Source organism: Durio zibethinus, chromosome 5 (assembly GCF_047325235.1).
Source record: "Durio zibethinus cultivar Kanyao isolate XHJ-2024 chromosome 5, ASM4732523v1, whole genome shotgun sequence".
NCBI lineage: Eukaryota > Viridiplantae > Streptophyta > Magnoliopsida > Malvales > Malvaceae > Durio > Durio zibethinus.
In genome coordinates this window covers 21535148-21560134 of record NC_143166.1, presented here as the reverse complement: position 1 = coordinate 21560134, position 24987 = coordinate 21535148, and the positions used below count along the sequence as shown (strand labels likewise).

The 24987-nt window shown below is 32.3% G+C and overlaps 2 protein-coding genes and 1 pseudogene across 4 annotated transcripts; all 3 read left to right on the top strand.

Moving 5' to 3' along the window:
* Positions 1-7264: 7264 nt before the first annotated feature.
* Positions 7265-10338, top strand: LOC111281878 (uncharacterized). 2 transcript variants are annotated; one of them, XR_002689171.2, is made up of 8 exons: positions 7265-7665; positions 7750-7785; positions 7911-8146; positions 8600-8847; positions 8985-9098; positions 9219-9334; positions 9526-9964; positions 10200-10338. XR_002689171.2 is itself a non-coding variant. In XM_089760853.1 (8 exons), the coding sequence occupies exons 4-8, from the start codon at positions 8773-8775 to the stop codon at positions 10274-10276; spliced, it is 525 nt and encodes a 174-aa protein (XP_089616979.1). In that variant the 5' UTR covers positions 7265-7665; positions 7750-7785; positions 7911-8146; positions 8600-8772; the 3' UTR covers positions 10277-10334. The 2 variants fall into 2 exon arrangements, 1 of the variants encoding a protein (XP_089616979.1); XM_089760853.1 differs by having other exon boundaries at positions 9526-9668; positions 10200-10334.
* Positions 10329-15003, top strand: LOC111281566 (uncharacterized; annotated as a pseudogene). The gene is made up of 5 exons (XR_016341995.1): positions 10329-10558; positions 10949-11276; positions 11690-11897; positions 12873-13091; positions 14462-15003. The product of XR_016341995.1 is annotated as an uncharacterized LOC111281566 (transcript).
* A 9054-nt stretch (positions 15004-24057) lies between these two features.
* Positions 24058-24979, top strand: LOC149518792 (uncharacterized). Its single transcript, XM_089760394.1, has 4 exons — positions 24058-24168; positions 24247-24321; positions 24480-24764; positions 24911-24979. Exons 1-4 carry the CDS (start codon positions 24058-24060, stop codon positions 24977-24979), a joined length of 540 nt encoding a protein of 179 aa, XP_089616520.1.
* Positions 24980-24987: the final 8 nt, after the last annotated feature.

The following is a 24987-nucleotide window of genomic DNA, read 5'->3' as shown; positions in this document are numbered from 1 at the left end:
CCCAATACAAGTTTAATTATCTTGATTTGTGAATGTAATCATATCTATGTCTAAAACCCTAATAGTCATCTCATTACTGAAGTAATATGCCTTGAAGATGTTTTTCTTTTCCCAGTTAGTCTAATTCATTTCTTATTCAAAATAGGTAACTAATGCGGCTACATTTGCTAGTCTTAGTTACCAGAATCCTTGTGTGATGATAAGAATATTCATCTTCATTGAAGATGAGTAAATGCATCTATGATGCCCTTAATCTCAAATTAAAAAAATGTGTGGATATGATATGATATGATATAATATGTAAAGATCTAAACCTAAATATGTGAGTATTACATTATGAGAGTCACAAAATATTACAATCATGAAAGTCATTAAGTGTTACTGATGGGAAGCCATCTATAAAATCCTAATGTTTGGTATGATTTTGATTCTGTGATTGAATTTGGCTTGACAAGGACGTCGAGTTTTATAGGTGGAGAGATTGTGACATCTCCAATCCCATATTAGAAGAGTAGAGATCTAAATCTAATCACATATTGAAAAAATGTATAATATGATATGATATATATATATAGATCTAAACCCACATTAGAAAAATGAAAAAAATATATGGATATAATATGATATATATATATATATATAAAGATCTAAACACAATCTTATATTAAAAGAATGTGTGGATATAATATGATATATATGTAAAGATCTAAACCCAAATGTCAAGCAAAAGAATGTGATGTCCCTAATTTCACATTTTGTGAAGTGCTTTTTGTGGGAACCATATTAAAAAAATATGTGGATATGATATGATATATGTTGAGATTTAAACATTCCAATGTAGGGATATACAATGTGGCATGATATGATATATATATATGTAGAGATCTAAACATTCCAATGTGATGCCTTTATAGAACCCACATTGAAAGATGTGTGAATATGATATGATATATATGTAGAGATCTAAATTCAAATCTATGAGGAGCTTTTTGTGAGACAAAATTGTGAGATTTTCAAATCATAGCTGACAATACCTGATAGAATGGGTGTGAGTCTTTATAGTATTAGAGAAAGTTGATGTCTAATATCTCAACATGTGCCTTATATGTTCGAATTGTGATGGCTTATGGCTAACATGTTCCTTCCAGATTCAAAAATATTAGACAAGGTTAAAATTGTCTTACGATAGTGAAACTCGAAATGTCTTTTTTTTTTTTTACTTTGTATATGGATATGCTATAAAGACATGCTGTCTACATTCTCATTATTTCTTGACCAACAACCTTGGCCTAAAATGTAGATTTCAGGATAAAAAGAAAGCTTAAACTCAATAATGGATCGTTGAGACTGACCCCGAATGAAAATTATCAAAGCTAATCCACAACTTATATTGCCATTCTTTCATGTACAAATGAAACCTATTCTTTTATTCAAAGGAAACCCAGCTCCAACATAAAAAAAGCTTCAATTGCTTTCATTTTCGAATGGTTATCCATCAGCACATTCCTTCTTGTAATCACTAATTCTAGTCTAGTTTCGTCTTGATTGGCTTCTATATTTGTCGTCATTAACGACTCAGTTGAGTCGCTAATCTCCACTTTCATCTTTGCCAATTTAATTTTCATCAACTTAACCTAGCATCTGGATTAGGGTTGCTTCATTATGGTAATCAGTAATTCTAATCTAGCCTCATCCTGATTGGCTTCTATATTTGCTGTCAATAATGACTCAGCTGAGTCTCTAATCTCCACTTTCATCTTTGCCAATTTAACTTTCATCAACTTAACCTAGCACCTGGATTAGGTTTGTCGCAACTTCTTTCCAACAACTATGGGGCTTTTTCTTTTTGCTTGTAAACGGCCATCAAATAAATTTAAGTGAGACAGAGAAGAAATTAATGCTTGAGTAGAGAATTTTTTTAACAAAATAATTAGTATGAAATTTTTACATACATAATTTATATTAAAATTATCAAAAACTCAAACAATTATTACTATTACTTTGTTTGGTTTTTCTATTAGCAAAATAAAAAAAAAAGTTACATGTTGTAATTTGCCTTTAAACTTCACATAAGACAACAAAATCATATTAATATTTAGACCTTAATTATTAGAACTTTGACATATATGAGAGAAGACAAAGACACCAAAATTTTGGGCCCGAAGTCCGTGTAGGTTTGCTTCTTAGCAAAGTCTTCTTTTTAGACAATTAAGAACTTGGGAAATATTTATTAAATTAAGGGTGATTATGGAGATATAAAATTAAGATTTTTTAATTACTATTTTTTAAAATTAAATGTAAATTGAAAGTATTACTTAAAAATTTGCTAAATATATCTATTTTTTACCATGATAGTTCAATTATCTCAAATTTTAGTTCATGCAATTATTTTTTAAAAATGATATTAAAATATTTAAATTTCAATTCTGACAATATTTTTATCCTTAAGTTACAGTTTTTGTATAAAATTTTTTAAAAATTTAGAAATCCTTAGAAAATATCGATAATTTTCATAGTGTTAATTGGAGGAAAGAAATTAAACTCATTGGGACTGATGATTTCCCACTAGAAAATGGAGCTTTTTCATGCCTTCTTTCCCATAAGACTTGAAAGTGTATGGATTGGAGCTATAGATATGTAAAACAATGTATAGAAAAGTACATTTATTTTATTTTCTTCACTTGATTTGAGAAAAATAACAATAAAAAAGGGTAGTTTAGGGTTTAATCTCTTGTGATTTATTGTAGAAATTAAGCTTTGACTTGATTTGTAAATTAAGAACTTCTTTTCCCCATTTTTTATCAAGTCATTTAAATCAAGATTTGAAAGCTAATATAAATTTAACTCGTATGTATGCAATATAGGTTAAATTTTTTTTGTTTAAATGGTTAATTTAAAAATTTATACGTAAAACATATTAATGATTTTGTTTTCCTCTTCTCAAACCATATAATTAAGTTTGGATACTTGATGAAATGCTCAAATTAATTCCTTGGCCAAAAAATAATTACTTATTATATTTTTCGATTGAATTCCAAGAGGTAGATAAAACCATTTAGAATTTGATATTGTTAAACCTGTCTTGTATTATTAATATTAATTAGTGATTATTGGACCAAAAAGAATATTAATTAGAGATCATGTGTTGTTGCACGTCATATTTGTTTTTTATTACATTTTTAATTTTTAAATATTAAATAAAAAACTAATATAGAATTTGAAATATAAATAATTGAACTTTAATTAACTTATAAGATGGTGGTGTTAAATATTAAATTAATATTAACTCAATTTGAATTCTAAAATAAGGGAATATCTAGATTTATTATATGAGAAGAAATTATTTCTTATTATGTAACTTAAAAAAAGATGAATAAAAAATAATTATAAAAATATATAACATAATTATTATATGAAGTAGAACAAATTAAAATAAATAAATAAATAAACCATGATTGAACCAATCTTACAGAAAGAATACGCTTTGACTTAAAATTCTCACTGTCTTCCTTGTAATTGAAACAAAGACCTTGTTGATAGTACGCTTAATTACATTATATTTTGTAAAGAAAAATGTTATTTTCTGTAAAAATTAAAACTAATTGTATGGCTTGAGGCCCCATATGGAGCTAGCATTCTTCTACTATACTTGTATGGCTTGGGAACCCACATAAATCGATTACCATCCATTTTTTATTCCAGTTAGGTCGGCATGGATCGATCAAAGTTCTCAAGGGAGACAAAGACAAGTACTCCCATGTTAAGTTAATCTTGGTTTAAAGTATTAATTGAACTTGACCTTGTTGGGTCTTGAACAATTCAAAACACTAAAAATGTAACCTATCCAATCCAAATTTACAATGAAGACAGAGCTCTATAGGTTTTGGTAATAGCCTAAAGAAAGACAAAAAAATGCAACCAAAAGCAAATTATGTTTTCACAGTTTTTCTCAGTCGACTAACCTTTTCTCAGCTTTTTGTTCTTGGCTTATCAAAACCATCTTTGATTTCAATGTTTTCATATCTTCTCTTTTCTGGGGAAAGAATAAATAGAGATGTGATTAGCTCATGACTAGAAAAGAAACTTACAAGATTAATTCAATATAAACAATAAACAGTAATTATAGAAATGGAATTGAACAGATTTTATCAGAACCCTTTGCCTGGTATAGCATGATCTTGTAACCCCTCTTGTCATTTCACCGATCAATGTAATTCAATTGTGTGCAAATCTACTTTTCTAGCAGCTTTCGCTTTGTATTATATAATGTGACTGTGAGGCATCGATCTGGAAGCATCTAGATGCTTGAACTCAGGCCATGTTTAGCATGCTTTGACTTTAACGAAAATAAGTCAGGCTTTGGTCATTATCAATTACATTATTTATATTCATTGTCAATACATCAAATATAATTTCACTATACATGAACTATATGATCTTCAAAAGCTATAATTTCACTCTAATTTTTTATTTATGATCGTTTACCACAAACCTAACAATTTATGAATCTCATAATTTAATTTTATAAGCATAAGGATGGTGCACACATTCTGTTATTATTATCGGAACCCGTCGGGCTCGGGTTGGGTTGCCAACCTTAGAAATGGAACTGTGTTTCAAAACAAAAAATGGGAAGGGTAAAAGGTTTTTTTTTTTAATTAAACTAAGGTCTCTATTATGGATGAAAGCAATGGAAACAAGAGGAGAAATTAAGGAAACAGATTGGTGGAAAGGACCTACAAAAAAAAATGTTATGGAAACGAGTCTATGGAGTAGGGAATAAGTGCAATGGGAATGTCCAAGAGAAAATGTGCTACAGTTCAACGTCGACGTTCGACTTCCCATTGGCTCTATAGGTTACGGAGGGGTGCTTAGAGATGTAGGTGGTAATATTAGAGGTATTTTCTATGGCTTAATAGGGATTCAAGATTCCAACACAGCAGAACTGGAGGCTATCAAAATAGTTCTACAAAATTTTGTAAGATCCCTATAGTGCAACCAAAAGGTATTGGTTATAAAGTCAGACTCAAAGGTAGTGATAAATTCAATCTTAAAGAAGGAAAACAGGCCATAGAGGCAATGGAAATAACTCGAGGAGATTGATTGGCTAAAACAAGTAATAGGACGAGTTGATTTTGTGCGTGTTTAGAGAGAGGCTAATAGTTTTGCTAACTCGTTGGTAAAGATAAGAGTGAATTCATCAACCTTTTTCTAGACTTGACTGTGAATGAGTTTTAAATATATTGTCATGTTATTCTTGTTTTAGTTGTTAGTGTTGAATGGAAAGTTAAGTTTTAGTGTTATTACCACCAGAAAACTCCACTAGGTTTCATGGTGGTTGTAGAAACCGAATTTTATCCTAAACATTTTAACATAATAGACCCAAACTCATTTTTGAATATGGGTTGGAACTATTAATTTAGGTATATTATGTAGACCATTTAAAAACCCTAATTAAGGGCCCAATTGTAAATTTGATTTACGGCCCAATTATGGCCCATTTAAGGCCTAATAGGCAACTTATTTTAAAAGCCTAACTAAAGCCCATTTTACAACTCAAAAAAAAAAAGCCCAAAGATAGCCCATTACATAATCTAATTCGTAGCAAAATATGGCCCATTTATAAACCCAAAGCTATTTTATTTATAAATCAAATATGGTCTTTATGCAAGGATAAGGTTTGTTTTAATTTTGGTTGCATGAGTACATGTAAGACAAAAAGGGGGACATTCAACTGAGAAGAAGGAATTAGTTGGGGAGATAAAGAAAACAGAAGCTAGTAAGCTACCTACAAAGGAAAAAAAATAAAAGTGACTAGTGGCTAGCAGGATAGTAAGGTGGAAAAGAAAAAAAAAATGAAAGGACTTGGAGGGCAAGTCAAAAGGGTCGGTGGAAAGTTTTAAAACGGGGGAAGCTAAAAAAAATGAAGGTCCTTTAACAAAGGAAAAACAAAACAAAAAAACCTAACATAAAAAGGAAAGGAAAACCTTACCAAGAAAAGAGGAATAGAAAAACTTAAAGGACAAGTCAAAGGGGTCGGTGGAGAGTTTTAAAATAGGGGAAGCTACAAAAAAATAGAGGTATTTTAATAAAAGAAAAAATAAAATAGAACAAACCCAGTCTAAAAAGGAAACGAAAAACTTACCAAGAAAGGATGAGACCTTGTTGAAAATAAAGAAGGCCAAAATTGTTAGAAATCAGAAAAAAGGTAGCTTATTTTACTTTCTTTCAAGTATTTCACATGCATAACTTCACTTTCATTTTTTTTAGCTTTGATATGCTTCTTCATGTAAAGTTTAGAACATAAATGGTTGTCATGTTCCTTGCATAGGTTTTTTTAAGCATAAAAGAGCTACTTTTCTACTTATATAGAATTAGAGTGGCAAAAAATGTAAAGACTATCTTGTCTAAATTCATGAAACAATTTCTAGATGATTGCCCATTTTGAGCTCTTGTATGGATACTAATTTATTTCGGAACCTAAATTATTTTTTAAGCAAATAATCTAGAAACTGTTTCATGAGCTCAAATGGTTGGGAAAGACTTTAATTGTCTTAATATTATTAAATTTGTTATGACTTTGATTTCAGCTCATAAAAAATAATTATTTTATGAATAAGTATGTACAAATGAGTATAGCTATTTGAGCTTATTATGATTAAAATAATATTAATTTAATAATAAGATATTGTCATTATAAGTATTATTTTATTTTGAATAAGTTTATATAAATTGAAATAATTTTTTTATGATAAAAAATGTCATAACGATTTAAAATAAATATTTATGCAAATAGCAATGACTATTTGATCTAGTTTGATAAACATATTTACTTTTAAAATATTTTACTTATTAATTATCTAAATATTAATATATTAGTATTATTTTAATCCGAATAAGTTTGTATGAACATAAACTATTATTTTATAATAGAATAAAAAATCACAACAATTTAAAATAAATAATTACTCAAATAATTATAACTATTCGAAGTGTCAAGGCATATTTGAAATAAATAAATTTTAAAATTTTAATTTATAAAAAATTTTTAATTTATATTTAAATAAACTTTTAACATAAATTAATATTTTATTTAAAATAAGATTTATTTAAATATAATAAAAAATAAAATTTATTAAAATACATTAAAAACATAAAAAATAATTCATGCGAATTTTTTAGTATTTTATTTTATTGTTAAATATTTTCTAGTTGGTTAAAAGTAAAAAAACAAAATAAAGAGAACAAAAAAAAAGGAAAAATTGTGAGCGTGGGGCTGGCAAACTGGAAACCTGTAGGGACAGGACTCAGCAGATGAGAGTGGCTGGATCTGGAATTCTGGGGAAGATTGGAAATTTGAATTGAGATCTTAGATTTGTTGGTCGCAGTTGCAAGTGAATAGTAGAGTAATTGTCTTATTGTTTTACAATTAGATCAGATCTGGAGAAATGCTGCGGCTGAGTGCATTTCGCGCGACCAATGAGAAGATTGTGAAGATAGCGGTGCATCCGACTCATCCATGGTTGGTAACCGCCGATGCCTCTGATCACGTCTCCGTATGGAACTGGGAGCATCGCCAGGTCATTTACGAGCTGAAGGCCGGTGGGGTCGACCAGAGACGTCTTGTTGGTGCCAAATTGGAGAAGCTTGCTGAGGGCGAATCTGGTTCGCAATCTATTTCTATTTGGAATTTTCATCTTTTTTTTTTTTTAAGGTTAGATTTGATTTGATAAAAATTTGACTTCACAGTGCTCAAAGGGAAACCTACAGAGGCCATCTGCGGAGGTAGGTACTTAATAAGGAGTAGTGCATTTTTAGCCCTCTTTTTCCTTTCTTCAAATTGAAAATTTAAATGTGAATTTGAAATTTCGACCTTTTCCGTTTGATCAATTGTTAAAAGTGTTAAGCAGGTGAGCTTTTTGGATGATGACGTGCGGTTTTGGCAACTTTGGCGTAACCGTTCTGCAGCTGCGGAGGCTCCTTCTGCTGTCAATCAACTTACTTCTGCTTTTGCCTCTCCGGCTCCAACAAAAGGACGGCATTTTCTTGTCATCTGCTGTGAAAATAAAGCCATATTTTTGGACTTGGTCACCATGCGTGGCCCTGATGTACCCAAACAAGAGCTTGACAACAAGTCGCTTCTCTTGTCAGTGATCTTTCACTTTGCTCATTTTTGAAATATCAGTTTCATCACCATATTTTATGCACTCATATTTATTATTGTGGAAAAGAAAATGCACTCCTTTATGTCATATCATTTGCTGAGCCCAAATTCCACAATTGAAGCTTCCTATTCCACGTTGTCTTCTGGCTTTAACTGCCAATGCTTTCATCTTTTCATATCCTTGGATGACCTGCATAGCATTTTGATTTCATTTGCGTGCCTCCTCAGTTTTGAGTTTTTCTGCTGCCGCTACCTTTCTCTAACTTTTGATTACTTTTTCTTATCATTGAAAACAATAATTTCATATCCTTGGATGACCTGCATAGCATTTTGATTTCATTTGCGTGCCTCCTCAGTTTTGAGTTTTTCTGCTGCCGCTACCTTTCTCTAACTTTTGATTACTTTTTCTTATCATTGAAAACAATAATCTTGTAGCGGGCATGAGGTGACCTTGTTGATTTGCCTTCTTCAATTAAAGCGCCTCATACCCCGTCAGGCAAGGTGCCTTTTATTAAGTGCATGCCTTTTGTGCGTAGAAAGGTGAGGGGCACATAAAAGGCCTGCTGCACCCTTTGGGTCGTTATGGTTTTTAATCTCTTTTATTAGCTATGTTTATGGTGGCTAGAAAAGGTCAGTATCAATCCTGGGGGAATATAGTCTACTCACAATCTTTTGTTGAAAATGTAAGTCAAGGAAGCGTCAAGCTACTATGTGATGACAACTTTTCTATGTATTCACTTAAACTTTTTGGACCTATTTGTGTGCATATTTTATAGATGCACTTACTATGAGAAAGTTTTCATTTTTATGATATCAATAGGTACGTGATGCTGGAGTTATTGCTGTTGAGCTTTCTAGAGTGATTGGAGGTGCTCAGCTTATTACAATCGGTGCAGACAAGACATTGGCTATATGGGACACAATCTCTTTTCAGGTTTTGTACTGTCCCATGAGAAGTATTAACAGTTGTGAATAGCAGTTCCTGTAACTGAAATTTTGCAGTAAAGAGTTGGCATGTTTTCTCTTTTCATTCTTGTTAACTTCTCTGCTACAGGAGTTACGGCAAATTAAACCCGTTCCAAAACTTGCATGTCATAGTGTAGCATCGTGGTGTCATCCTCAAGTTCCTAACCTTGATATTTTGACTTGCGTCAAAGATTCCTATATATGGTATGCTAATTTTTTTTTTATTTTCTCAATGGCACCCACTAAATACATCTATCAGTCTTTTTTTTATACGTTGGCTTTTGTTACAGTATATTGGTGGAAGGCTATATGCATTAAATAATGATCATTCGAGGCAGTATCATTTGTTTAATTATTGCAAGGGTATCATACTTAATATTTTAACCTTTTTGCAGGGTTATTGAGCACCCAAATTATTCAGCACTTACAAGACCATTGTGTGATCTGTCTTCACTTGTTCCTCCTCAAGTAGTTGCACCAAACAAGAAACTTAAGTTATGTGGCTGTTTTTGTAGTTGTGATCCTAGAACCTCCATTGGTGGGGATTTTATTTTTATTTTATTTTTTATAAAACTTAAGTAGTAGTTTTAGTTTAATGTTATACGCTCTTAATGTTATGTTCAGTGTCAATATTGCAGAAAACTTAAATCAGTAATCTAATGAACTGTAGAAGAAAGAGATTTACATAGAGAAGAAAATGGTCAAGCTCTTTGAGTAAATTCTAATTGCTTGTACAAGAAGCTCAACTAAGGATATAGAAGAAGATGTTGGGACCTCATTGGCCTAACCTCTGGCAGCTACACTTTGGTTTTTGTAGATGGGTTTAAATTCCTGGTGAATATCTCTGAAAATTTAGAAACTAAAGTGCTAGAAACATAAAAATATCATCCATTTACTGCTTACTCTGAAATTTAAATATTATATTTATTCTTTGCCCATGAAATTGGCCTTTGTATGATTGTCATTCTTTTTGACATAGCTTGATGTTTCTTTTCCTTTCTTCTACCTCCCCACCACCTGATCTCTTCCCACAGTTGCTTGTTTTGACTTTTATAAGTTTCTACTGCAGGTTTATTGTATGGTTGCACATCCTTTACGGCCTCATCTTGTTGCTATTGGGACCAATATTGGTATTATTGTCAGTGAATTTGATGCTAGATCTCTTCCTCCTGTAGTTCCTCCCCCAACGCCAGCCTGAAGTCGAGAACATTCTGCTGTCTACATTGTCGAAAGGGAATTGAAACTGTTAAACTTTCAGCTGTCCAAAACAGCAAATCCATCACTTGGAAATAATGGCTCTTTATTTGAAGCAGGAAAGTTGAAGGGAGATTCACTTGAACCCTTGCATGTGAAGCAGATTAAAAAGCACATTTGTACACCCGTTCCTCATTATTCATATTCAGTTCCTTCAGTAAGCAGTTCTGGAAAGTAAGTACTCTTTCTTTTGCTTCAACACAATTGTTGAATTGTTGTTGCTTTACTGAGTGCCAAGTTCAACAATAAGTGTAGTAGATGATTTTGGATGTAGACATACATTAAATTTGTTTGGAGTTTGTTTACAAGCTATTTCACGTCTAGTTTGGACTGTTAGTTCCTCCTCTTCTCTCCTCCCAGCCTAGAAGAGAGACAAAGAACATCTATGCTCTTGTACCATTCAGCTATAAGTACTTCCTACTTTCCCATGTGCATGCACATATGTTATGCTTGGAGAGAGAAATTTCAGCTGGAATATGCTCTATCCGTTAACTCTCATACTGAGCAATTTTACCATTGTACTTTTATAACAGGCATCATTCTTACTGAAGAACTTATGTGCAGGTATCTTGCAATTGTCTGGCCTGATATTCCTTATTTCTCAATCTGCAAGGTTAGCGATTGGTCCATTGTTGATTCAGGAAGTGCAAGGCTTCTGGCTTGGGATACATGTTGTGACAGATTTGCTATATTAGAGTCTGCATTACCTCCTAGAATGCCCATTCTCCCCAAGAGAAGTTCATCAAGAAAAGCAAAATCAGCTGCAGCAGCAGCTGCTACTGCTGCTTCTGCTAATGTCCAAGTTTGCGTTTTGCTGGATGATGGAACTTCAAACATATTAATGGGGTCCATAGGTAGCCTAAGTGAATCGATATTTTAATCTCCTTGCTTAGTGTATACTGTTACTTCATTTCAGTAGAATTAGACTCAATTCTTGATGCATTGGTTCTTCAAATATGAGGAGAGATGGTTTCTTAGTGCCAAGTTATTTGTAACAATCTTTTCCACAAATTATGTTCTCTTTCAACAAATGGTTTTGTTTTCTTTTCACTAGGGGAGAAATTCTAGATCATGTTAGGCGTGTTTATTATCTGTGAAAAAATAATTGGATAGATGATATTTTAGGCTGCTGCCAACTGTTGTTGGGATTTTCAATGGCTTGCTGAAAAAATTTATAGTTCCAGCATTAAATAGCACTGATAAGATTTCATATTGTTAGATTTGGATGTGTTTCTTAGTACTCTCCATTTTTGCTGCGTTGTGCATGGTTAGACTCCTCTCCTAACTTAAAAGTTTCTCTACTAGGTCATCAGCCTGCATGGAGGGGCCTGACTTGGTGTTGCCTATCAGACATCTCGTAGGGTTAGCCCTATGCAGCAACAGCTATATCAACGATTCAGTCTATGCCGTTGTCAGGATTTGAAAGTAGCAGATCTTTTGCTACTTTTGATGATGGATTTTCTGCTCAGAGATCTCCTACTGAGGCAGTGCCTCAAAACTTTAAGCTTTTCAGGTGACAACAATTATTATGTAGCCTGTATGCCATTAACATAATTTTGTCTGGTATAATAGTACAGCTTTTGGTTGGGCTTCCAAGCATCATGTATGGCTTAAGTTTTGAGAGCTTACACTTGGTGCAGAAATAGTTGACTTTGAAAACTAGTCTACTTTACTCTTCTCTGAACCTAGTTGAATACTGGGTAGCATAACTTTTTTTAGGATTCAAACTTCCATAAAGAAAGCATAATTGCTGAAACTGTGAGATTGTCCTCCATCAATTGAAATGATTGAGATGCTTTTGTTCAGAGCTGTTAATCCTATATATACCTATGAGGGCTTGAGATCCAAGATAAGAAATTAGCAAAACTGACTTAAAAAAACTCCTTTAAGTAGAAGGTATGCCTAAGGTTGAAAGTTGGCAGTGTTTCTGTATTCTGTCCATCAATTTACAGCATAGGCTTGACTCTTTAAATTTTATTGTGACATTTATGTTTGAATTCTTCTTACATTTTGGTTGTCTGCATCATCAAGCCTGTGAGACTAATTTGTGGAATTTTAAAATGTTTGTATACAAAATATGTAAATGTAATGCTGGACTTAGTCGATCTTACTTCACCATCTATCTTTGTGTAAGAGAATATGTGTGATACGAACCCAAATGACATTTATGGCTGGGATGTATTTAGATATTTTTGTTAATTTGTCATACAAGTTTTTTAGAGTCCTGAACCAGCTACCATGAACTCTTGTTCAAACTGAACTCCTGAACCAGTCTTTGTGTACATATTGTATGTGTGTGCATATAAATTTTATAGGAGCAGTTCCAAAGGTTTTGTTAGCCTAGTCCTGAATGAGTGCTTTGGGAAATTTGTGTTGCCTAATATCTACTGCACTTTTACGTGTATTTTAATTTTACCATCTGATGACAAAGATAATATGCCATTTCCTTTTTGTCAACATAACAATTGATTGAAGTTATAATGTGCAGTTGGGAGACTTTTCAAGCAGTAGGTGGCCTTCTCCCTCAGCCAGAGTGGACTGCATGGGACCAAACTGTTGAGTATTGTGCTCTTGCTTATCAGCGTTATATTGTCATCTGTTCCTTGTGCCCTCAGTATAGATACCTTGGAGGTGTTGCAATTGCCTATGGCACTGGAGCTGTTTGGCAACGGAGACAATTGTTTTTGGCTACACCAACTACAATTGAGTATGATATAGTTACTTGTTTAGAAATTTGTTTACATTAAATTGAAATTCCTGGTTTTCTTCACTTTTTATTTTCTGCATATTTCTGTAAATTTTCTTTTATGAAAATATGCTTTACTCTAGTTATAGGCCCTCTTTGAAATGGAAGTGATTAAATGGACAAATAAGTTTATGGAATGTTACTAATTAAGTTGAGATTTACATTGGTTTGCTGAATAATGGAATATAAAATTTTGCAATTCGGCTTCTCATGTCTGATGGAGGCAGTGAAAGACTTTATTCTTCATGCTTCATTATGCAGTTCCAACATTTGCTATGTAGAATTTGATATTATGATTTGAAGGTATTTCATTACAAAGGTGCAGTATTATAATTTCTGTAAACTCCTCCACCCAAGAGTAGCTTTGTTGGAATTAGGTTGTTCATGGAGTTTATAGTTTGCAGCACAAGAATAATAGCCACAATCCTTGCCACCTTTCCTTTCCCGTCTAGCTCTCTTTTTAGGTTAAACCTCAATGGAATCGAAACTTTATTTACTTCTAAGCCCCAATCCTAATTACTATTAGCTGTAAACCCTAAAATTCCAAAACCTTTATAAACCATAAGTAGGAAATAAAAAAATTTTCCCCTTGATATGTCCTAGATCAAAGTTTTATGTCAAACTACTACATCTATTGCTTTGAAGTATTTTAAAACAACCAAATATATATATCAAGTACATCTTTCTAGTTGTGTTGTATAACTTGTTTGTAATTTCTAATTTTACATAGAACATGCTAATATAATATTTTTATCATGTAATTTAATTTTGATAAGATGAACATGCTAATATAATATCTTCATTGTGTAATTTAATTTTGATAAGATTGTACTATTAGTTACTCTGAATAAATGGTAGAAGTGTTGGGAATGTATTTGCAACAGTTCTCATTGCATGATACTACTTAATTCATTTTGAATTATTTCATGTATTGATTTCAATTAGAGATTGCACTACCCACTGCATGGGATAATTGGTTTTTCTTACTAATCTTTTCCCTTTTATGAGTGGTATTTCTAAATAGAATTGAATTCCTTGATTAATACCTATTCTAGGGTCACAATTGACGGCATAAAAAGCTATATTGCCACTTTTATTAATTTACCCCCTCATTTCCTTCTTTGAGCGATATAATGGAATCAACACCATCAACACTAATTTAAAGTCTTTAAGTCCTTCAAGGCATTGAAAGTTGTTCATAAGAGGGCCTTTTCTTGCTGGTTAATGCACTTATTCCTTATTATTTTTTTTTTAAGTTGTTGGAATGCCAAGAGTGCAGACAAGCTGAGCAATAATTGTGCAATGCGTATCTTTTGGGTTGTGTTTTTCAGATGTGTTTTTGTGGATGCTGGAGTTGCACCCATAGACATAGAAACAAGAAAGAAGAGATGAAACTAAAAGAAGCACAAGCAAGAGTAGTTGCTGAGCATGGAGAGTTGGCTCTAATCATCGTAAAAGGTCCCCAAATTGCTACACAATAAAGAATAACATTGAGACCACTTATGCTGCAGGTCAAAATTCTTATATCACTTGTTTATAATTTTTTTTTGCTGGCTGTCATTAGTGGAGGTGGTGTTAGACTATTATGCATACTTCCTTTTAATGTTGTCAAGGCGCCTAGGCTCTAAGCACAGTGTACAACAAGCAAAGAGCCTTGTTCTCTTTTAGAGGAGCGCCTTTAATCGGGCACATGCCTTATGTGTCTAAGCATTTTTTTTTCAAGGTGAAAGGAGTAGAAAAAGCACACCCGACTTTAAAGTGTCCTTTGTTTCTTTAGTTTTTAATTTCTTTTGTTAGATATTCTTTGAATACTAAAAAAAAAATCAGTTGTATTTACATTAATAAAAAATTAAATAATATTATTGATGCACAACATTTTGTCAAAGATGGAAGTGATGAAAACTTCCTCCTAGCATGTAGAGTGCACCTTGCACTTTTGACAACTGTGATAACGTATAGATCTGTGGACCCATTGCTAGATATTGATTTAAGGAGTTGTCACCAATCTTTTTTATTTAGGTGCGATAGGCTACCTAACTAATTCTGTCTCGTTTTAAAGAGAAGTCTAAAGCTTGACTTAGGTATCTTTAAAAGGTAGATTCAATGTCTACCAAACTAAAACTAGATTCGAGTGTACAGTTATGTGTGAGGAAGGTTATAGCACCTTTACAACGCCCATCAAAGGATGGTACCAGCTTGATTTCATGTTATCCATTAAGCTTTAAAAAATCTCACAAAAGAGTTAATTATTGAAAATTGTTCTTAATTAACTTCAATACATTTGGCAGAAAATTAAGAGAATTTTCTCACTTTAAAAGTATACAAGAAAACTATTTTCTTTTGTAGAGACTCTATCATCGGATTAATTAATATTTATTTGAAAAGTTTAAATTCCAAGAAAAAATTGATACTTCAACTTTTTCTTAAGTTTTTTTTTTTTTTAATTTTAGGAAAAATGGGTGCATTATTTAAGGAAAAATTAATATTTTTAACTTTTTGCTCAAATATTTTTGAAATATATTTATTTAAGGAAAGCTGATACTTCAATTTTTTCTCAAAACACCTTTTAAAATTTTTTATTTTAGGAAAATTAATCTTTCAACTTTTCTTCAATATTTTTTGAAAATTTTTATTTTTAAAGAAAATTGATACTTCAATTTTTTGTCAAATTTTTTTTGAAAATTTTTACTTTTAGGGAAAATTGATTCTTTAACTTTTTTCAAAGTTTTGAAATTATTTTTATTTTCATTATTATTTTTTAGGACAAATTATCAAAAAAATAATTATGCTTTTTTCTTCATTTTCTTTTACAATTTCTTTTTTATCTTTTTCTATCTATATAATTAATCAAGAAACTTAACCTTAAGAAGATCGATGGGTTTTTCTAGATTCGGGTGCATCATCAACACTGTCGCCATCGTAGGTTGTAACCATCACCTTCTTTTTTCTTTTTTTGCTTTTTCCTTTTGATGCCAAGAATTGATTGTTAAGATGTTAAAGAGTATCTGCAAATAGAAAAAGCTTGTAAAGAAGATAACTCATAAGAATTGAAATAATGATAGAATATGATTATTAGATTAAAAGGGATAAAAAATCACCACCAAAATTAGACAATAAAGGATATATAAATATCACCTTAAAAATTTTAATCAAGGATATAGAACAATAAAAGTTCATCATTCTAGAAAATTCACTTAAGAGATACAGAACTTGAAGAACAATATAAAAGATTGCTTAATGATAAGGAAGATTCTTCTGCCTTCTACCAAAGAATAACAGCAAATAAGTGGGCTGAGAACATTTTTTCAAGCATGGGAACGTTCAGATTGAATTGTTAGAATTATGCCTAAAATCAAGGGATTTGTATGTGAATATAGTAATCTGTAGTGTGAATGCAATTATTTGCCCATTTACTCTTGCAAATTACATAATAATGAATTTGATCATAATCCTATCCACCTTCATACTCTTTTTTTCTAGCTAGTGTGAACACAATCTTCATATTCTAGCTCACCTTATTTCTACATTTATTTAATAGATTTGGACCAAAGATAAGTTCATCTTATTTTTGGATAAGTTTGCCTTAGTTTCAGCCCAAATGGTATGATATGTAGATACTTTGGTCTCAATCTCTTCTGGATGGAAAAGCCTTGTCCTCAAGTCTGAACTAGTATTTTTGTCATGGTAGGGTGACAAATCAGCAACATTGAAAGTGGAAGATACTCCATAAGTGTCAAGAAGCTCTATCTTATAGGGATTTTGCCCAATGTGTTGGATAATTCTAAATGAATCATTTACCTTAGTTTGTAATTTGTCAAATTTCCCTGGAGAAAACTCTTTTTCTGCAAGTTAATCCACACCAAATCATCTTTTTTAAACTTCACATATTTTTAATGCTTGTTTGCTGCCTTTATATATCTTAGTTTATTGTAAAATCTTAGCTCTCACTTGTTCATGCAATCGTTTGATACCCTTAACCATTTTTTCTGTATCTTTACTAATTGTTGATTAGTAGGGAGAGAAATTAAATTTAAAGGGCTGATTGGATTCTTACTGTACCCCACTTCAAAAGGGTTGCAACCTGTGGTTTGGCTTGATGAGCAGTTATAGATAAACTTTACTTGAGGTAAAACAAGATCCTACTGCTTGATATTCTTTTCCACATAACTTCTCAGAAGGTTGCCCAAGCTGCGATTGGTTACTTTCATTTGACCATTTGTTAGAGGATGGTGAGAAGAACTATACTTGAGATTGGTGCCAAGCTTTCTCCAAAGGGTGTGCCAAAAATGACTAAGAAACTTGAAATCCTGATCAGACACCATGGATCTAGAAATTACATGTAGCCTTACAATTTCCCTTAAATATAGATCAGAAACATGAGAATCATCTATAGTTTTGGTACAAGAAACGAAATAGGCCATCTTGAAAAAACAATTCACAACTTTCATAATGGAGTCTTTGTTCCTTTAAGTTCTAGGCAGTCAAACTACAAAGTAGAAACTAACATTTTCCCAATGAGCATTAGGCAAAGGCAGTGGAGTATAGAATCCAATGTTTTGACCATGCCTCTTGGCAATGTGACAAATTCTACATCGTTCAAGGTGTTTCATCACATCTCTCTCCATTCTCAAGCAATAAAATCAGTCTTGCAAAAAAGCAAGTGTCTTGCCCCTTTCAAAGTGTCCACCTAGTGTACCATCATGAGCGTTATTGATTAAGCCTGTCTTAAGGAACATGAGGGAATGCAAAGGTTGTTAGCCTTGAAGAGATATCCATCATGCAACAAAAACTGGTTGTGTGGTCCTTGCTTGCATTCTTTCCAAATTCGATCAAAGTAAGGCTCTGTCTCATAGAACCCTTTGATCACATCAAATCTAATAACTTTAATAGCCATAGTCCTTAACAAAGAATGCTTTTAACTCAAAACATCTACCACCACATTCTGAGTTCTCGATTTGTGTTTGATAGTGAAGTTGTAGGCTTGAAGGAACTCCACCCAAGCTGCATCTTTTCGGTTGAGTTTGTGTTGGCTATTGATAAACTTCGAGGCTCATGGTCTAAATATAGGATAAATGGCTTGAGAATGAGATATTGACTCTAATGGAATAAAGCTTTATATATGGCATAGAACTCTTTGTTATAGGTCGAATACTTTTTTTTGGCTTCATTGAACTTTTCACTGAAAAATGCTGTAGGCTTTCCTCATTGGCTTAAAACAACACCTATTCCAGAATTGGATGCATCACATTTCACCTCTAACACTTGATCAAAGGTTGGTAGGGACAAGATGTGAGCTTTAGTGATCCTGGTCTTGATGAGTTCAAAGCTATGGTGTTGGGCTTCTTTGGTCCATTTAAAAGCTTCATTCTTCAAGCATTCGGTGATGGGAGACACAATGGAGCTAAAACTCCTAATGAAATGCCTATAAAAAGATTCAAGGCCGTGGAAGCTTTGAATATCATGTAGAGATGCTGGTGTTGGCCAATTTAAAATTGCCTCAACCTTGCTAGGATCCATCTTTATTCCTTCGATACCACAAACCTTAGAAACACAAGGCTCGAAATAAAGAAACCACTTTTTAATATTAGCATAAAGTTTTTGTTCCCTCAATATGCAAAATAGTTGGTGTAAATGATTCAAGTGTTGGTCCTCATCTTTGCTGTACACCATAATATCATCAAAATATACTACTACATATCTATCAATACAAGGTTTAAGGATATGATTCATAAATCTCATGAAAGTACTAGGAGCATTGGATAAACCAAAAGGCATTACCATTCATTCATAGAGATCATCCTTTATCTTGAAGGCTATTTTTCACTCATCTCCAAGCCTCATTCTGATTTGATGATAACCACTGCGTAGGTCTATCTTGGAAAAAATAATTGCTCCATGTAATTGATCCAGCAAGTCATCTAAGCTCGGAATAGGAAAGCGATAATCAACTGTGATTTTATTGTCTGCTCTACTATCCACACACGTGTCATGATACATCCTTATTAGGCATCAAAAGGGTTAAGATTGCACAAAGGCCTATGTTTTCGTGCACCAATCCTTTTCTCACCAATTCATCAACTTGGCGTTGCAACTTTGCATGCTCTTTAGGACTCATCCTATAGATTGCCTTGTTGGGTAGAACAGCTCATGGGATAAGGTCTATGCAATGTTGAATGTCTCTTATTAGTGGTAGACCAGCTGGTAACTCTTTTTGAACATCTTGAAATTCTGTCAATAATAGTTGTATCATTGCATAGGGCTTTTCACTATCTTTATTCTCTTCAATCAACACTAGTGCATAGATAGTATCGCCAATCTTAATTTTCTTTTTGTAATTGGCCTTAATAAACAACCTGTTTCCTTCTTTTTTGGTTGGTTTTGACATCACCATGGGCTTGGTAGGCCTAGAATAATTTTGCATCTATCCTTCACAAATGTGTAAGTGTTATAGTAACCATCATAAATAATCCTCCTATCATAATGCCAAGGTCTTTCTAGCAGTAAATGGCAAGTATCCATCGGAGTTACATCACACCACATTTCATCATTTTATTGCTTTTCTATGGAAAAGGGAACCAAGCACCTTTTGTTAACCTTGATTTTATTTTCTTTTTGCAGCCAAGATAGGTTATATGGTTGGGGGTGATTCACTACCTTGAGGCCTAATTTCTGCACCATAAAGGTAGAAACAATGTTTTCAATACTTACACTATAAATTATAACATCACATACCTTCTCATGAACAGTATACCAAGTGTGGAACATGTTTTTATGCAACCAATCTTCTTCCTTAGTAGGTGCAGTACTTGAATTGCATGTATGTCTAAGGATGTTCCACAATCGCCATAGGTTAACTCTTCCTCCTCTTCAAGGTTTTGATCCTCTTTAGCCAGCTCCTTTTCATTTTCCTCAAAGTCTTCCTTAGAGTTGGCATTGGGGCGAGGCGGGTCGGATTTTTGCTTTCCTTGCCTTCGACCCGAAGCCTTAATGCTTTTACTCGATACCCGACCTGTCCTTGTTCGGAGGTTCTAGTGGAAAAACCTAATCTCGACCCGTTAAGAATATTATTTATCGAATCCAACCCGATCCGACCCGAATTCAGTTTATTACCAATTTAAATTTTCAGATGAAATAGCATCTGTAATAGACAAACACGTTTAGACCATGGAGCATAATTTAATATGGATTTACAGTCAAATTCTAACTTTAAAAATAGGTTGTAGTTAAAGGTATAAGTATATATTCATCCATTTACAAAAGGCATCAAGGAAACACTTACAAGACCTCACCACAGCTTTAAGCTCAAACACAACAGCTTCCAACTCAAAAAATGTTGTCACTGAGGCACTTTTGGAAATATTAATATCTGATAAAAGTTTTTCCATCCAATCATCCAAAGAACACCTTCTCTGCAATAAACTAACAATTTTGAGAATATTGTTATTAAAAATATTATGTTATTCCTAAAAAATATGAAAATAAATAAAGCTCATCTTAAGCATTATCAAAAGGAGAATGCACACCATTTATTGTCAACAAACTAATAGAAGTGCATGATCAGTTTTTAGATTGCCAATAAATAATGAGAAAAGGGCTAAAACAGTAAAGCAAGATGTGATACACTATTCAACATTGATCGAGTTCATCGGCATGACCAATAGCAATAGGAGTGTCGTTTACCTTTTGCCCAGATCACAACAAATCATTTCATCATCACTAAGCTCTATATCTTTATTCTCTTCTAACCACACTAGTCCTATAAAATAAAACAATAAGATGAATAAATAAATCTCATAAAATAATATATTTAAAAATAATAATATAAAAATGAATTAGCTAAAAAAGATAATATTATTTACCAAACTAGTTATCTTTTCTTCAGTCTCACTCTCATCAATGTCTTCATAGAAAGATTTTTCTTCTAATGAAATTGACCCTACAAATGAAATAATAAAATATTAACAAATAATATATAACAACAAAATATAATGACTAACAATATATTAAAATAAAGAATAAAATTGTATAATATGCATTATTGTACTTTTTTCTTCAGCCCATAATCGATTTTGACAACATGTTAAAGCTTTTATAGTGGATGGATGAAGTTTATTACGTTGCGCACTCATCAACCTCCCTCCAGTACTAAAAGTAGATTTTTAAGCAATAGTAAAAACTGGTATGGCATAAATATCTCTAACAATAAGTTGTAAGATTGAAAATTGAGGTCTAGTTAGCTTTCACCAATTCAATATATCAAAATTTCCTTTTCTCGGTATGACTTTTTCATTCAAGCAACGATTTAACTCTGATTTTACTTTTGATTTCTTCTTTTTTTTCCTTGAAACAATCATCATAGTCTCTCAAATTTCCCAATTCAGTAGCACCAACATCATATAAAAATGAAAAGCTTGAAATAGAAGGTTTTTTTTCCTTTTCCAAAGTCAAATTTTTCTCATACTCCTTAAGCAAATCCTGATATATTTGTACAATCCTTTCAATTTCAAATTCAGCATTTTTTTCATAAATCTTTTCAAAGTAATACTCCAACAATTCTGTTTTGTATCTTGGATCTAAAATTGTGGCAACACCCATTATACCATGCACATCATTCCAATATTTTTTAAATTTGCCTAACATGCTTACAACCATACATGAAATAATTCTATTGGAATGCATAATCCATTCATTCAATGCCAATATGATTTTGTAAATATTAAAAAAATAAAGATTTGCAGTAGCATATTTTGTGCTAGAAAAACATTAAGTGATATCATAAAACAATTTCAACTTCTCACAAACCTTAGTTGCAATGATCCAATCATTTTCAATTGGTAAATATTTATACAAAGGATCACCATGTAATTGCACATAACGAGGAAAAATATTTTTATAAAACAAAGCTGTTCGAAACATCAAGTAGAGTTTCATCGTGTTTTAACATCAACACAACTTTTTTAAAGTTGAAATACGCAATCGACGTGCTGCCTCTTTAAATTTTTTTCACCTATTTGGTGTAGTACCCCCAAAAAGGACATTATCACGAATTCTTTCAATTCCATCTCCAATCACACTCAATCCATTTTTCACAATCAAATGCAAGATGTGTGCACAACAATGCATATGAAAAAAAGCCCCATTAAGCAAAAGTGAAAACACAACTAATTCTATCAATTAACAACTCAATAACACCATGATTCACACTACAATTATCCATTGTAATAGATGCAAGTTTTCTATTAATATTTCAATCTAATAAACATTTCATCAAACTTGAAGCAATGACCTCTTTCGTATGTGAAGTTGGCACATATTCAAACTTAATTAAACAATCAATTATTTACATTAGTTTAATAATTAATTCAATAGTAATAAGTACTTAATAAAAAATGAACACTATCAAAATAAGACAATTTAATAAAATATACCTGATGATGCGTCTTTGTAAGTTTCATTGATTATCGATATAATGAGCAGTGACAGTCATGTATCCTCTTTTTTGGTGATCAACAGTTCGCATATCAGTTTTGATAGCAATTCTCCATTCATTAGCTTCTAACTTGGATATTGTTTTTGCCTTTTCATCTTTGAAAATTTTCAAAATATCATTCTTTATAGTATTTCGAGAAGGCATAGCAAACAAAGGTTGGAGACTGTAAGAATATTTTTTGAATTGACATGATCAACCATTGATAAGGGATATTCGTGCATGATTATCATGTTGGCAAGCTCCTTTCTTGTGACATTTTGATCAAAGGAAAAGTTTTTTAGTGTTATTTTTTCATCTGCCTTTGATTTGCTAGCAGCACTTGTTGACGAATATCCATTTGAAATCGTTTGTTACACCTTTCTAAATGCTTACGCAAATGACTTGTCCCATTCTTAGAAGCACCACCAAGTTTTTTCTTACAATAATTGCATATTGCCTTCCATTCATTATTGATCTTCTCTTTTTTAAAATGTTTCCATACTTCTGATTTTAGCTTACTTGAGTTATACCCATTATCATCAACTTCAGCACCTTCGTTAGTCACACTTAGTGATGGAGTTGTATTTTCATTAGATGTTGGAATGTGAGGTAGAAGTAAGATGTGTTGGGGAACACGAATTATCTTCCAAATTAGACATTTTACCTTCATTCATAAAAAAGAAAAATTAGAGTTAATTCTACTAAAACAATTAAAAAACAAACTTAGAATCTAAGTATAAAAAAAATTAGAAAAGTTCATTCCATAAAAAAAAAAGTAGAAGATCCTATCATGTACAATTTAGCATGCACCTTTAGCCAAATAAAGAGGCTAATTAACATATAAAACAAGTTAAAATGTCTTTATTTGTTTTCACTAATGTAGAAAAAATAGATTTCTACAACCAGGATATTTCCAAGGGGCATAAATGGTTTAGGATTGTATATTGATATGTGTGCATGTAATGAATGAATTTCAAAGCTTAAGTGGCCTTGTAATGGCTCACAACTAATGATGTAAGAAAATTAAGATAGTGTTAGTAGATATGAGGTCACCTGACCGAGGGACCATACACGTTTCAATGATTTTGCCATCTGGGATAAGGAAAGGATTGGGATAAGTTGATAAGGGTAAAATTCCCAGCCTTTCAGGTGCTTTATGTTTAGGACATGTTCCTCTAAAGTAACGGGTTTCTATTGCATCTGATAATTCATGATTAATTTCCTGAGAGTACAAATTTATTGAGGAAACAAAAATTATATATTTGACAAAACTGACAGCCTTAATCCTTAGGATAGTCTGCCATTGTGTTGTCTAGCTAGACAAGTGAATCAAAGCTAGTGATGCAACTTAGAAATAAAATATAGTATTGAATTTCTCATATTATGGTCTCTATCATTTTCTTTACTCCCTTGTGCTATGCTATATATTCTCACTTTTTTTTTTTTCATTTAGTTACCATGCAAGCTCAGTGTGAAGCCTTTCCTGATATAATATACAGAGATAAGTTCTTAATTCAAAGCACAGTTGTCCTAGTAGAAACAACCGATGAAGACATTACGTTTGCCACAGTAAGTGATTTTTCTGCTCTTTTTGTGCTTAATTGATAATAATAGTAAGTGACTTTTGCTCATTGTTTTGCTTGACAGTTTGTCAAGGACAGTGGAAGACATATTGAAGAGAACAAGCTTAAAGTTACCCTTGTCAGCCCTCCTCATTTGCCAGTATCATCACCAATTAATGGGACAATGAATTAGGGAATAGATTATGATGCTTTAATTGCAAAAGAGCCAACAAAGGATGCAGAGCTGAAGTTGAGGAATGATGTTAATATTGAGGACTTAAAATTAACAAAAGACATTGAAAAGACATTGAAGTGAAGAATGATGTTAATGTTGAGGACTTAAAATTAGCAAAAGGCGGTGAGCTGAAGCCAAAGAATAATAATTTCAATAGCAAGGAGTCAAAGCCAGTGAAAGATGCGGAATCAAAGTCAGTGGAGGATATTCTTAATACTGAGGAATTGAAGTCAGTGAAGGAAAAAGAGTTCAATGCATTGAAGGATGGCGAGGTGAAAACATTGAAAACTGTGGAGGAGATAAAGTTCGCTAAAGATGTGGAGGAAATGAAATCAAAACTAAATTACCTTGAATCTAAGCTAGGCGATGTAAGTTTGTTTTTATGACAAAAAATGATGCTTGATATTGACAGTTAAAAAATAAGTTTGAATTATATTTTGTCATCATTAATTCACATCTGTTGTCATGCTGCACTATAAAGTTTCAGTAACACTATAGGTAATTTCCTTTTTAGGCTGAAGTTACCATTTCAAAACAAACAGAGGAGAGGAGGTTAAGCACTCAAGAGAGAAAGATCTTATAAGAGGACCT

Coding starts and splice junctions, on each gene's coding strand:
- LOC111281878 (XM_089760853.1), top strand. CDS start 8,773: ATGTTTATGGTGGCTAGAAAAGGTCAGTATCAATCCTGGGGGAATATA. Junction 8,848..8,984: donor CACAATCTTTTGTTGAAAAT/GTAAGTCAAGGA, acceptor TGATATCAATAG/GTACGTGATGCTGGAGTTAT. Junction 9,099..9,218: donor GGGACACAATCTCTTTTCAG/GTTTTGTACTGT, acceptor TCTCTGCTACAG/GAGTTACGGCAAATTAAACC.
- LOC149518792 (XM_089760394.1), top strand. CDS start 24,058: ATGCAAGCTCAGTGTGAAGCCTTTCCTGATATAATATACAGAGATAAG. Junction 24,169..24,246: donor AAGACATTACGTTTGCCACA/GTAAGTGATTTT, acceptor TTTGCTTGACAG/TTTGTCAAGGACAGTGGAAG. Junction 24,765..24,910: donor TTGAATCTAAGCTAGGCGAT/GTAAGTTTGTTT, acceptor TTTCCTTTTTAG/GCTGAAGTTACCATTTCAAA.